This window comes from Macrosteles quadrilineatus, unplaced genomic scaffold (genome assembly GCF_028750875.1).
Source record: "Macrosteles quadrilineatus isolate MER2022 unplaced genomic scaffold, UCM_ALF_1.0 Scaffold_3__2_contigs__length_128488019, whole genome shotgun sequence".
In the NCBI taxonomy this organism is placed as follows: Eukaryota; Metazoa; Arthropoda; class Insecta; order Hemiptera; family Cicadellidae; genus Macrosteles; species Macrosteles quadrilineatus.
This window is the reverse complement of record NW_026542596.1, coordinates 35,810,648-35,826,514: the sequence shown is the minus strand read 5'-3', so window position 1 is coordinate 35,826,514 and position 15,867 is coordinate 35,810,648. Positions and strand designations below refer to the sequence as shown.

The following is a 15,867-nucleotide window of genomic DNA, read 5'->3' as shown; positions in this document are numbered from 1 at the left end:
TAAATGGTTTCAACTAACAGCTGTAGGAATGTTATTATTATTTATTGCCTTCTCTGCACAAATGTAAACAATCTGCACAAATGTAAACAAAATAAATGTTGAGTATTTAAGGTTTTCAGAATTTTTCACCGAAACAAATATTATACTTAAACATAATATATAAGGTACCAAATAGGAACTCTCCTGGTTATTTTGGTGGTGGAACCACACTGATCGGTAAAAGAATCACAGAGAAATTGGTGAACATACATAGAAAAAAAAAAACATCGCCACAAACAAATTGAGAACCTCCTCCTTTGGTTGGTAGTGGGGAAGTCGGTTAAAAAGGATGTTTTAGACCCTTTTGTGATTTAAATTTAAAAATAAACTTTCCAAATAGAAGAGTAGGTACATTAGGGAGTCCCCATGAGGTTTATGAGGAACTTTGCATTCGAGGTATTACTCCTATGAAATAGGGATTACTCGCATAGTTGTAAATCCTGTCAGTAAAAAGTAGTTTACAGTTTATTACTACAGTTTATTATAGTAAACAAACTGTTCGCTGTCTTAAGTCGAAGCTATACTCGAGCACTTTTCTACAGAAAGTTTTCAAGAAACTGTTCCTAAATAGATTTTGGAAAGTTTGTTTATCTTCGAGTTACATCTTCACATCTAGACAAGAAAACAATTTTAAAAGCCAGAGTTTACAAATGTTGGTTCCTAATTGGTATTCCGAAGGAAGTTTTTAGCAAAATCAGAGATTACATTTTTTTTTAGAATCCTCATTATTGAAAATACTCCTAGAATTTGTTTTTGTTGGCTAAGTTCCAAGTTGGAACGGACTGTTGTTGTTATAGCCCTACCGTTATGCCACTGTTGAACCAGACTCAACCAAGGCAGGTCATGTTTGATAACCTACCTTATCTGATCATAATAAATTAGCTAGTAAAAAAACTTTTGATAATAAATGAGCAAAATCAGAATGATTATGATATCAATTTGACATACTCGCTGCACAGTTCAAGCTCAATTTTCAAAGGCACAACCTTGAAGTAGTCTTATTCTTATTAAAGCCGTGGTTAACATATGAACATATTTTTTATTGCCTATCTTAACTAACATAAGGCCTACGTAGAAATGGGACACACCCAAAATCTATTTATAATATGAGTTAATCACTAGCCCTATTCTATCCTAGGCCTATACTTTTGAAGCTAAATGTATTGAAAATCATTGTTAGTTGTTAGCTTGTTGTTAGTTGTTAGTTGTTAGTTAATATGTTCTTATACCTTAATATGGTGACTTAATATGTTCTTTTAATCTAGGCTATGTATTATGATCCCCAGGCTACAATGTAAAAAAAGCTAGCCGAAAGATTGAAATATTTCTATATAATCTTGTAGGTTTATAGGCTAAACTTATTTTTATCCATCCAGGCTTTAATTTTTTTAACATATAGGTAATGTAAAATAAAATAGGACTACGGTAGAAATAAATGGAAGTACGGTACAGTAGGACCTCAATATCTCGAATCTGAAGGGGTTATGATAAAAATTCGAGTTATCAAGTTTTTCAAGTTAGTGAGGTTCGAGTTATGAAGGTTCCATTTGAAAAAGTTCGAGATACTGAGGTGTTGGGGTCTGACAGTGATGTTACGTCACGGCCTTTATAACTCGACTTATACGTGTTAAGCCTTTATAATCGAACTCTAACTGTATTTATACGTACTGAGGAGTAACTTTGGAAGCAAAATAAAACTATTTGAATACACATAAAGTACTGTATTTATTAGTTGGCAATAAGTTTGATAAAGTACATAAAAAACATGTTAAATGACAAAAAAAGTAGTTTAAATATTGTACAAAACAATAATACAGTATATATCATCCATACACGGAACTACATTTACTGTGTATAATGTTTGTTTAAAGCAAACGTTAGTCATACTCTTTATATGTACTGTAAAAACAAGGTACTGTAGCAACAAAAATACTGAATAGGTACAATACTGTACATACAAAAGTATTTAGACTGTAGAGAGTAATATTTAAAGGGAAAATTCTAGTGTGATTGAAATACTAAACAAAATGCATCGTAATGTAGTTATTTACTGAATCTACTTTGGCAAAACGGGCAAACTACACTGACTAGTGACTACATCAGTGCCTAGCCAAACAGACACGGGAAGCAAACACAGGAAGTTGGATTTTCACGTCTCGACAGGAATCAAGACACAACTGACTTGCACTGTTAAGGCAAAACTTCGAATTATTGAGGCACATTCATGCGAACTTCGACTTATAAAGGTAAACTTCGAGTTACTGAGGCTCGATGACAGGAAAATTCGAGTTATAGAGGTAGAATGTTACTGCTCAAAAGTTGTTCAAATTCGACTTATTGAGGTTAAATATTTAGAAACTTCGACTTATAAAGGTACTTTTAACATTATGATTAATGTGGATTTCAAGGGGATTTAATAAAAATCGAGATATTGAGGAATTCGAGATATTGAGGTTCGAGTAATTGAGGTTCTACTGTACTACTCAAATGTTTTGTCACTTGTGTTGTGTTGTGGATGTACTGAGTTAACTTAATTAAGTACTCCCATGTTCATGTTCATGTTCGTTTTTTTGTCAAAGGAGCCAAGACACCCCGACGGCTACCCGGTACCTATAACTCAACCAGGGACCCATGGTGTCGGCCGGAGCTTACGCACCAACCTTGATCGGAGAGAAAAACGTGAGCGAAGAGAATGTTTCGTGACCAAATAACTTCTTTAGAGAGATTTGTTGTCATGATTACTTTCCAAAATCAAAAGATAATTTATTTTCGTTTTATAAAATTTACTCTGTAACAATTTAACCTCTCGGTTTTTTGATAAATACTATGTTTAAATCACTCACTCACTAGATCGGAGGGAAAAACGTGAGCGAAGAGAATGTTTCGTGACCAAATAACTTATTTAGAGAGATTTGTTGTCATGATTACTTTCCAAAATCAAAAGATAATTTATTTTCGTTTTATAAAATTTACTCTGTAACAGTTTAACCTCTGGGTTTTTTGATAAATACTAGGTTTAAAATACTCACTCACGTGATCGGAGAGAAAAACGTGAGCGAAGAGAATGTTTTGTGACCAAATAACTTATTTAGAGAGATTTGTTGTCATGATTACTTTCCAAAATCAAAAGATAATTTATTTTCGTTTTATAAAATTTACTACCCTATGTAACAATTTAACCTCTGGGTTAAAGTCACTTAGTAGTTCCCCTCTCTCACTCTGTAGTTCCCCTCGCTCACATTAATTCCCCTCGCTCACACCCAGTAAAAGCTCTGTTTATCAAAAAATAAATTTGTTTAAACCCTGTTTTCAATTTCAACACAAGAACCAATGATCATTACACAGGTTTATTAGTTTTTTTTTATGAATTAAATAAAAATGTAACTTTTATTCTAAAATTTAACTTCTGTTTTGGTCTATTTGGTAAAAATGGAGGTTTTTTTGGATCAGCAACTATTACTTTTAATTAAATAGGCTAACGTTTTTAAAATTTTTAATTGTTAGCTACAGTAATAAACTTTTACTTAAAACTATAAATTTTACTATTTTTCTTTTTTTTCTTTATTTTTAAGGGGGGGGGGAAACGTGAGCTAGGGGAAAAATGTATGACATCCTGAAAGAAAATTGTATAATTTTAACAAAAAATGTTAGAATTAAGCTCAGCCATCTTTGTTTTCTTATTAAGGGATATATTTCTTTTGATTTAATAAATAAATGATTGTAAAAAAAAAAATTTTTATCCGAACCCCAAATTTGCCTTGAATTTGAGAACGACCCTTACGGGTACTCGCCCATTTTCACCTCCCAGGAAAAGGCTACTTCCAAAGTCGAGGATTTGCCACACATTATGTCGGTCGCACACAACAAGCCGGCCAAAGCCCAAAGTGAAACCAAATGAATATAATAACACAGACTGCAGACCAGACTACAGACTTAAGTTTAATGGTCTATTGTCTGTGATAATAAGCTGAGCTAATTTATCTTATCAACTTACAAACTTTTTATTTATTTATTTATTTCTACGGCAAGCAGCCATTTTACAATATGTAATGTACATCAAACAAGATGGTTTACACAAGTATGAATACTAGGCTCAAGATGATAATTTACAAATATTTTCGACATATTTATTCCCTATTTAAATAACATTAGATTTAACAAGTGCTTAGGTTTGCTGCTAAGGGGAAAGTAAAAAGTGTTTTTTGACCATACCGGTACGTCAATAGTAGGCCTATAGGATGAAAGAAAGAAATTTGCCAAATTTTATCAATATATATCCATAAACAAGTAAACTACAACAATTTTCATTTTCTCCATAAGAATAACATGGGAATTTTAAATTACACTATTTTTGAATTTTCTCCGTGACCGTTCTTACAACAGCGCTTCAATGAACTAAATTATTTCTTTTTTTTAAGCTCTACAAAACGGTTTGGAAAGAAATTGCTAAATTTTTTGTTTTTTGGGTCAAAAATGGGAAAAACCCATAGCACATAAAACCCCCCATAAACCGCCGTTCCCATGGTTCTATTATGCTGGATCGCGAACTTGTTCGAATAAATGTAGGTTTACACGTTTGTACCAAATTTCATTCAAAATTGGATGATTTTTGCTCGAGTTATCGCGCTAACGGACACATATATATATATTAAATATTTAAGTAAATAAGAACAACTGAGCACCCTGAATATTATTTTTTTTTTTTTGAAGTGACATGTTTTGGACATTTTGTTAGCATGTGATTGAATGTTTAGTTGTTGGTTTTTCTAACACTTATAATTTTGTTAAATATAGGATTTGTAGTTTGTGTGTGTACAATATTTAAAATATTGTCTCTATCTTCTTTGTAGTGTTTATATATGTGGAAATTTTCTTTTATGTTCATTTTGGTTCCTTTGTTAATAATGTCTAGTAAGCTATGGTAATGTTTTTGTTATAATTTTTATATGTATGGTCTGTAGAAAGTATGTGTTCTGCAAATGTAGATTTTTGTGTAGTTCTGTTGTTTATTACAGTCATATATATATATGAATTTGAACGGATGGTGTTTTTGGCCTCTAGGGACCTCAAAATGAAAAATTAAATCGGTCCCGGGTCCAGGTCTTACCATGATTATTATATTATATTATATTATTATATTATATATATATTATATTAGGGTGAAGTGGGGTAAGTGTAACCACGTTTTGGCATAGTTCAGCTTTGACCTCAAATTGCCATCTTGTTATACATGATATAGTTCTGAAATTTTTTATGCATAAACTTTGACTAATGGGCTTTAAAACAATATGCATTGTTATTAAAAAATAAAATCTTTTTTGGTAAAAAAAATGACTAAAAATTTTGCGTTTTGTGGTTACACTTGCCCCAGGGTTCGGGGCAAGTGTAACCCCTGCCTGTTAAAAATATATAAAGCATTGAAAAAGAGACATGGGGCAAGTGGCCAGATTCCAAATCTTTTGCTGATTCCAAGACTTTTTGACTTATTAAAATATCTTAATTTTTACTCAAGTTACGAACTTTTTTGTGAACCTCTTCTCGCGTTTTGTGAAAAACGCAAAACATGCAAAACGGAAAGATTAGTGTTAAAACATTAAAAACACAACATTAATTGGTACTTACATGGTTTTTAATGTTGTTTAACATGTGTAGAATAAATCTCACAGTAATATTGTTTTTTTATTTACATTTGGGCAAGAAAATCCTAAATTGTAAAACGGGGTAAGTTTAACGTGAAAGTTATATAATCACTTAAGCAGTTCACTCACAAACAATTATGTTTTTCTTCAAACCAACTTAACTCAGTAACAATATGTGTAAAATTTTACCTTATCTTCTAAATTCCTAATTTTATATTTACAACAAAGTTTTTTTTTCTTTATACTGAATATTATATGAGTTACACCCTGGTTACACTTGCCCCGAATCCAAAAAGCCACTTGCCCCGACTGCAAACTTTCAGGGGTAAGTGTAACCACGCTTGTAAAATCTAAACAATAGGAAATAGCACAGATCTGAAATTATATTCAGATTCTACATGCAAAAATTAGTTTGTAAACCAAAAACTGTCAAATTTACATTAAAAATGTGAGTATGAAAAATTGTCAAAGTTTGAGGTCGGCACTTGCCGATGGAGTGGAAATGTAAGCCTTTTTTAAACATTCTAAAACTATTACTTGTACATATTTTATATGCATTCTTAAGGCTAAATATAACAAAGGAAGGTCCAAATAACAAGATATGATAGTATTTAGGTCCAAAATTATCTTATTAGTTGAGTGATAAGCCGTGGTTACACTAGCCCCCCGGTTACTCTTACCCCACTTCACCCTATATTATATTACAGTAATAGCTTATTCCCTAGCCTATATGGGAAATTCGCTAAAAATACTTTAATAAACTTGACAGCAAGTTAATTTAGTAACTTACTAGTTGCACCATCCTTAATTTTGGACACACATGGCTACACTGTTAACATGTTTGCTGCGGTTAACTTAAGTGATGGCTGGCCACGGGAAAAGCTAATGCACTGTGTGGATGGAGTGCATGAAAATGTTTAAATTAAAATTAGTTTCATCCAATTGGGGGGGGGGCAATTTATAGCACGACTTCATTAACTTACAGTCGTTTGTTTTTGCCTACTGCACAAAAAGCGTCATGCATTTAATTTTGAGGTTAGGTTCCTTCCACAATGCCACACTACTTAGGCCTACAGTCATTATCGTTGTATCCTAAACGTATTCCATGTCACTAAATCTAAGCCAAAGCCTCAAACAGCACCGACACAGTAAGATTTATAATTACCAATCCGAAAACAAAATATATTTCCAATTACCTGCTTTGATTTTCACTTGAATGTATTTAAATAACATTAGGTTCAATGAGTACGTAGGTTTGCCCCTACAGGGAGGGTGTAAAGCGTGTTTTTTTTTGTTTTTTTTTAATATAATAGCTTAGTGTAGGCCTAAAATAAATAAATTTGCCAAGTTTGATCAAAATATATCCATAAAAGAGCACACTACAACAGTTTACTTGTTCTCCATAAGAATAACATGGCAATTTTAAATTTATTTTTTTTATTTTCTCCGTAACCATTAGGCGCATAACGCTTCAATATACTAAATTATTTGTTTTTTTAAGCTGTACAAAATGGTCTGGATTGCAAAATTTTAGATTATTTTGGGTAAAAAATGGGAAAACCCTATTTTTACCCCATAAAACCCCCCGTAAGCCCCGGTTCCCATAGTCCAATCATGCTGGTTCGCAAACTCGTTAGAATAAATGTACCGGCAGATTTACACGTTTATACCAAATTTCATCAAAATCGGATCATTTTTGCTCGAGTTATCGTGCTAACGGACACACACATATATATATATATATATATACTTCTATTAAAAATATAATATTCAGGGTGCTCAGTTGTAATTATTTACTACAATAATTTAATATATAAATATATATATATAATATGAATTTGAACAGATGATGTTTTTGGCCTCTAGGGACCTCAAAACAAAACAAAATCGCTCCCGAGTCCAGGTCTTAATATGAGTAGTACTACGGTAATAGGTAGCTTATTCCCAATATGGGAAATTCGCTAGAAGATTATGTACCGTACAAAACCGGCAATAACTTACTCAGGACTACAATAACATAGTTCACACCGAGGCAATGTTAGTGAAGGGGAGCACCGTTCTAACTTATATTTATAGTAGGTAGGCCACGTGAAGTGCTAAGTTATTGCTCAGTTACTACAATTAAGTTATAATAACCGGCAGCGAACGTGTTATTGATAGAGTTTAAATAGTGTTATTAACAGATTTAGGTCTATAAGTTAACTTACTGTATTTAATCAATAGGTACATTAGAAATATTTCCGGTACTTTCGTATTATACAAACCACTATTAGACAGCACGCTGCGCCAGTTGTGTTAGGTTGGGTTATCATAGGCTAATTTTTGTATGACTTAGGCTATCTGGTATCGTTCGATTCATTATAAAACTAGGAAAGGCCTACAAACATCATTATGATAGGAACCCTAACTAACACAACCGCCAAAGCGGGCTGTAAAATATTAAGTGGTCTCCGTATAATAGGAAAGTAAGTTTAAACCATATTTCCTATTGGAAGAACCACTAACTTATCACAGAAATATCACGATTTAAATAATTGACTTAGTTTTAAACTTAAGTCGTGCACTTTAGTTTACATCCTGGTACTCACATACCGCTAACTTAGTGCAGTTTGGTTAACTTAGAACAGTTTCATTTTATAATCAGCTTGGCCTAGCCTAGTAAATTAGTTATTGTGGGTACAGTTTCTTAACAAAGCTACATCGATTGAAACTATCAAATTGAAAATATCGATTAATAATCAATATTTTAAACTACCGGTACATCAATTATAAAATGGGTACAGTTTTTGACTGGGCTATGCTAATATCGATTGAAAACTGTCATAAGCTAACCTAACTTGCTCATTATAAACATTTTGGATGAAAGTTTACTAATCAATCGATGGTTTCAATCGATATTAAGTTAGCATAGCCCAGTTAAGAAACTGTACCCGTTAATGTATAAAAGTAAATGTAGGACGTAAACTAAAGTGCAACCTCAAGTAGGCCAATCTACCAACTTGCAGCAAGGATGACCAGGGATATGGCTAAGGGAGTGAACTTGGGGCTAACCTGTAAGGCTGTAAAGAGTTTCAAGACTTCAGAAAAGATATGGTTCTTATCGAAAGGTGTGCAAATTGAACTCATACGAGTATATATGCACTTTATATACACTTTACTTGCATTTTATCTTAGTTTTCAAAATGACAATCCGCCGACAAGGGCAGTGCAGCACATGGTGGAACGGGTTCCTCCGACGAGTTCAATCTCTGCAAATAATAAAACGTATGAAATAAATTACATACCTTCTTTTTCAGCAGATTCCGAATTTTATGTTCAACCAGCTTATATACTTGTTTCACTGGATCTACCGCCTCCGAAGAGGCCTGTTTCTCAAGTTTAGCTGTTGACGCGGAAGGCATTTTTCACAGGGATAGAAACAAAGGTAGGAGATTTCCGATCGTCATCCCTGAATGAATAACCAACCAGCCATAGCAGTAAAATGGAAGCTGCAGCAGTTCCTCTAATACTACAAAAAATGTCATGAAATGTATACGTATAAAAATAAATTTACATTGTTCATCTGAATTATATTTTGTGATTTACTTAATCAAAAGGTAAGCATTTCATAAAACGTCGGTACAAATAAAAACTCACTAAAAACAACAAACAGGGGTAGACACAGCAATAACAGCGTACGTTTGGTTATAATAGCTAACAGATGTTCAACAATCAATTTTCACAACTTTGTCTGAAACGTTTATTTAGCCATCGACTTTCAATAGTACGAGTAGCCTTCTCATCACTGATCACTAGAGATAGAGAATTGGTCCCAGGACGCTTCCCTGCGGTACACCGGTACACCTGACTCTATTTTGTGTAGCTTGGTGTAAATTCCTTCGTGTTTTATTCTAAAATGTCTGTTTTACAGAGAAGATTTAAACAATAGAAAATAGTTATGAGGGAGAGAACGTTTAATTTTGAATAAAAGTCCAGGATGCCACACTTTATCAAAGGCTTGGCTTACATCAAGAAACGCTGCAGAGCAATTTTCTTTTTTCTCCCGGCTCTGTCTTATTCTGTCTGAAAGTCGGTGCACTTGTTGAATGGTAGAATGGTTTTGACGGAAGCCGAATTGATGATTAGGTACCTATAACATTATGTTCATCCAACAGTGGGCCTTGTCTTTTTAAAAATAGTTGTTCGAATACCTTAGACATTATGGGAAGGAGACTGATGGGCCTGTACGAGGTTACTTCGTTTGGGGGTTTTCCAGGTTTTGGTAGAACGATAATTTCTGAGACCTCCCTAGTAGCACAAATATATATTAAATACATATGAATAAATGTATTTAAAATCTATTTTATATATCTCAAGTGTGTATTAATGTCAATTTTATATAATATTTAAAATATATTAAATATATAAAAAATATGTTTTTGAATCTATTAAATATTAAAAAAATATGTTCCAATAATATATTTTAGTGAATAATATTTAAATAAAATACCCCCGCCGCAGCAAACCTGCAGACTTAGCGAATTTCCATTTGTCTGATTGGATTTAAACTAAAATGTCTCCTTAAAAATATCACATTTATTCCCTATTTAAACAGAATTAGTTTAATGAGTATTTAGGTTTGCTGCAACAGGGAGGGTAAAAAAGTTTTTTTTCATGTAAAATGTTACAAGGTACAGTACTGTGGTTTAGTAAGAAATTAATGTATTTTCCAAATTCGATCAAAATATGTTCATAAACAAGCAAATTACAACAGTTGACTTATTCTCCATAAGAATAACGGTGCCCATTTTATCACCAACACAGTGTTGACCTTTTTTTCGTAACCATATCGACCAATCGATTGTCAACCGACCGAACAGATCGGTTTAGATAACCAAACCAGTCAACCAGTGATTATCGTCGACGACATCCAACTTAACCATCGAGCATCGCCCGTTTTCTGCTGATGTTCCGCCAAGCATGAGCAAAGCCAAAGCCAATCCTCGCCTCCTTAATTGCTTTTCTATCATAAAAAATACTTCTTGGGCTTCTTAGCCTAAGTTATTATTAGCACATCCAAAATATGAATTATGCTTCTGAATTGTTATGTGGGTGTTCACTTTGCTGTTGGGTTGGGATTGTTCAGTTTGTGAGGTCCTACATCTGCCACTGTTGTGTATCGAAATTTTTCTAAAATAGCATGCATTTGTGAGTCAAGACGGACTATTTATTATATATTTTGTATCGAGAGTGACATAGCCTATATTGCATTGCTTAATGGCCAAATAAATAATTGAAGCATGTTAGGCCTAATTAAATAAACACCAAGATGGTTCATTAGAACGTATAGGGCTATCGTAAAAGGTTTTAACTTTAACATTTTCTATGAAATAATATATAGCAATTAATGATAGGTAATTATCAGTTTTATCAGGTCCGTTCCAGCTAGCGTATGAATTATTGAAATATGCAATATATTAAACAACCTTTTGGCTGGAAAATGCTTTAATATAATAGGCCATTAAGTTAAGAATTGGAAAATAAAGCTTTGATTTGATTTGAAGGCTACTACTATGAAAAAAGAAAAGTAGCCTAAGCCTAGTAATGTGATACAGGCTCTCACTTGGTTTATTTTAGCTAGCTTGTGGGTTTGTGTAAAAGAGTCTGTTACAACACACTAAAATAGTTCCTTCCCTTGAGTTTCGAGTCAAACTACCCCATCCGTGTTTTGTTTTCCTACTTGGTGTTAAATAATAATAAGGTTAAAAGATTCTTTAGTTGTCAAATCATTATTTTAAAAGGTTATAGGTATACCCAAGACGCGTTATTTAAGTTATACAGTATAAGTTAATTGGGATAAAAGGCAGATTAACATTCCGGCGTTAGTATTAAATTAAATATTATTAATAGTTCATCATTTTTGTTTATTTTCATAAGTCCTTTTTAGTGTGTTTTAATCGATAATCGATAGCAAGTGATGGTCGATATGACTACACGATATTGAACCGATATCTTCTTGTCAACACTGTGGGGGTGATAAAATGGTCACCAAGAATAACATGGGAATTTTAAAATAACAATTTTTTTGAATTTTCTCCGTAACAATTAGGCGCATAATAACGCTTCAATATACTAAATTATTTGTTTTTTTAAGCTCTACAAAATGGTTTAAAAAGAAATTGTGAAATTTTGTGTTTTTAGGGTCAAAAATGGGAAAAACCTATTTTTACCCCATAAAACCCCCCATAAACCCCCGTTCCCATAGTCCGATCATGCTGGTTCGCGAACTCATTCAAGTTTATCCCGCCTTACACCTTCAAACCAAATTTTATCAAAATCGGACAAAAATTACTCAAGTTATCGTGCGGATGGACACATATATATATATATATATATATATATATATATATATATATATATATATATATATATATATAAAAATTTGAACGAATGGTGTTTTTGGCCTCTGGGGACATCAAAATGAAAAAGTAAATCGGTCCCGGGCTTAGGTCTTACCATGAGACCTACGGTAATAGCTACTTCCCTATAGGGAAATTCGCTAAAATGTATTTAATATCTCTTCCAAACATCCCATGGGGCCTAAACATAAAAACACAAAATAATAAAGATTTAGTATGAAAAACACAATTATCAGTTGAGTAAATTGATTAAATAGTTAATAAAAACAAATTTTGAAAAAATTACTGGATAAAATTTTTTCATCCCGGGTGGGTCTCGAACCTGGGTCCTCCGACTTATGAGCCTCCTACCTTACCTCTGAGCTACTTGTGACTGTTGTTAGCCTTAGTTTTCAAATGGTGAAAGAGTGGCCCTCAGTTGCAATGGTTGCAATACTTGAAATATTTTTGATACTACAGTATAATATGATTCTGTTAACATGTTTTGGCATCAAGTAGTTGAGTTGAATAGTGCTGTAGTGAATAGTGAGTAGTCTCCACGAATACAAATACAGTAAACTACAAAAATTAATTTAAATACTATGACAAATATTATGTAATTTATGGCATATGTAAATCAAATAATTATTTTTAGAACGTCATCTACAACCGTAATTAGTTTCTTAAAAGGTCGCCAGTCACTAGCACCCTTTTCTAGCCAATCATTCGAGATTTCTATGATCACATTCATTGTCACATATGCAATAAAAAAAAACCCCCATCAACGCTTTTTTCGTTTGACCCGAATGTAGCTGTCAAACATGTATACTGCCTCTTAACTATATGCTATTTTTTTCTTTACGTGTATGATAGAGTGACACCATTCAGAGTACTTATTATTATTAAATTAATTTTAACGCTTTCACAATAGCAATTATCATACAAAAAAATGCATGTATAAATTGATAGACACTATGAAAAACAAAAAGATGCAAATTATTTATTTGTTAATTATAAAAAATTATAGGATATATATTCTACAAATATAATATTATTTTATTAATAAAAAATATCTGACGTGTTTCAAAATATATTTATAAATAATTTAAATATATAATATAGTTTCAAAAATATTTTATATATATATTTAAAATATTCTCAACACATATTTTTTTTAAATATTTAATAGGAAAAATATACATATAAAATATGTATATTATAGATTCTATACTTGTTTTATCAATATATATTATGAATATATTTTATATATTCAAAACTTATATTTAATTTATATTTTGCATTGCTTTTTGGTAATATTTTAAATATATATTTGAATATATCAAACTATTATTAAAGATATATTATATTTATATTTTATTCGAGGTTCTATCAAATACAACTTTGAATATATAAAATATTTATAAAATACATATTTGTGCTACTAGGGCTTCCATTGATTCGGAAAGTACTCGAGGCGGAGAATGGCGTTGAATACTAGAGTAAGGAACTTAAAACCTTTCTCAGAGAGCTCTTTTAATATTTTTGCAGAGATTAAATCATATCCTGGAGATTTATTTAAACCTAATTCATGGAAGATGCATGTTTTTATTTCATTTTTTGTGAATGTTTGGATAGGCAAATCCAGTTGATTGGGTGAATCCAGATATTCCTGTACCTCAGGAGAGTTTGTTGCACTGGTATGTGGTGTAATACTTGGGAGAAGTGGGACGCAAATAATTTTTGCTTTTTCGTCCAAGCTGTTAGCCCACGAACGATCAGGTTTTAATAATGGGGGAACAGACGATTTTATGGTCTCTTGAAGTTTTTTGTTACCTTCCATAAAGAGTAGTTTGATGCTTCTGTTGAAGAAAGATTACTTGTATATTCCTGAAACCATTCGTTTTTAACATGTCTTAAAAGTCTTTTTAAATTCTGGGACACTCTATTAAAGTTGGTTTTACTATTTATATTTCGTGTATTCTGCCACACTCTTCTTAATTTACGTTTCTCCGCTATGAGTTTCTTTATTTGAACAGGATAGTTAATGCCATCGTTAGTTTGCAGTCGAGTCGACACGATGACATGGGGGTTGCTTCCCAAGCACATTGTGAATTACATTGTTAAAAAATTCAACTGCATCGCCGATTTCTTGTGTTGTTAAGGAAATTGATAGATCTAGTTTATTTTTGACAGTCTCTTTAAAGTGTAACCAGTGTTTGTCTGTATGTTATGCAAAGTAGGGGGTGCTTCTTTCCCCTCTTTGACAATTATTGTAGAGCTTACTGTTAGAATTACGAGAATGATTTATTTCCTGAAAGCATAATATATTCAAGGAAACGTCAATACATCAATCTTACCCTAAGCCTGCAACACAGGCTTGCACAGCTTTTACAACACATTGTAAAATATCCAAACCGCAGCAAGCCTGCAAACTAAGCGAATTCCCATCCCATTTGCCTGATAAAATGTTAAATCCATAGGGGGTTAGTATGCACTGAATGTGCAACTAATTTTGATTGTTTTTGGGGACTTCTAGGAGATGGCCCAGACCGGAATGCTGTCTTCCTCCAAAAAGGTACACAAATATGGCCATGCATCTATGTGAGGGGGCAGTTAGTAGTGCGGGAGAGCTTTCTTAAAACAGCATTCATATTTTGTGAACTAAACATCCAGACAGCAAAGGATGTTTTAAAAATATTTTTTTAATCCTTAAAGTATATTTTTAAAATGCATCCTATTCCACCCCAATGAATCCTAAAAATATTTTTTTTAATATTTTGTTTTAATATTTTATAAATGTTATTAAAATATGATAAACAAATGTATTTAAACAATAAAGATTTAGTATGGAAAGCATATTATTAGTTGAATAAATTGATTAAATACATAGTTCATAAAAACAAAAAAACCAGAACAAAATTTTTCTGCCCGGACGGGTCTCAAACCTTATACCATAGATTAAACATTATACCTTCGTCTTGTGAGCCTCTTTCCTTACCTCTGAACTATCTGTGCTTGTTGGTATTGAGAGTTTTCAAGTGGTCAAAGAGTATCCGACAGTTGCAATGGTCGCAATGCTTAAAATATTTTTGATACTACCTACCTTTGACGCTTTGACTATTAATGTATCCAATAGCCAATGATACTACAGTATCTATCTATCTATCTATATATTAATAGGCAAGCATGTTTCTTTAAAACCTGTTTTCTCAGCTTGTGTGCATCGTAGGGAAAATCTAGGCATACGTTGGAAAGATTTTTTTCTGCAGAAGTGCAGAATCCCTTTAAAAGTTAAAATAGGCTCAAATATAAGCTCAAAAAATTGGATTTGAAATAAACAAAATTACATGGGCTTTATGGGTTGCCATGCTGGTGACAAAATAACAACGAAATATAAACAGAAAATCAAAACAAATTGAAGAAATTACAATCACATGTTTTATTTACAGCGTGGGGTGAAAATAGAGGAGCCTGTACCTTTACATTCCATCCCCAAAGATGTTACCAGTTTTTTTCTTTGAATTTGTTGTAGTTGATGTGAGCCACCAACAGATTGCACTGATGTAAATGACTAATTTCTGTCGAATACACGATGTGTTTATTTTTGTCTATGGTTACCAAGTCAAACTTATGGAATGACTTATTATGAGCTATAGCAACTGTTATGACCCATCAACTTGTCAGCAACAAAAAATAAGGTAGAAATAGAATTTAAGACACGCATTCGGTATCTGGCTCACACAACTACATGTTTTTTAATTAAATAAACGGTATCAGCAGTCTGACACATGCTTTCTCCCATTAGCTTGTCA

The 15,867-nt window shown here is 32.5% G+C and overlaps 1 protein-coding gene across 2 annotated transcripts in view; it reads right to left on the bottom strand.

Annotated features, from left to right (window-relative positions):
- Positions 1-9,204, bottom strand: part of LOC128988949 (caprin homolog) — a 29,392-nt gene extending 20,188 nt beyond the window's left edge. The window contains exon 1 of one of the 2 annotated variants that reach the window (XM_054410743.1): positions 8,963-9,204. In XM_054410743.1, the coding sequence (XP_054266718.1) occupies positions 8,963-9,079 (117 nt within the window). In that variant the 5' untranslated portion in view covers positions 9,080-9,204. The remainder of the gene's footprint in view (positions 1-8,962) is intronic. The other variant, XM_054410742.1, reaches the window with a different exon arrangement.
- Positions 9,205-15,867: the final 6,663 nt, after the last annotated feature.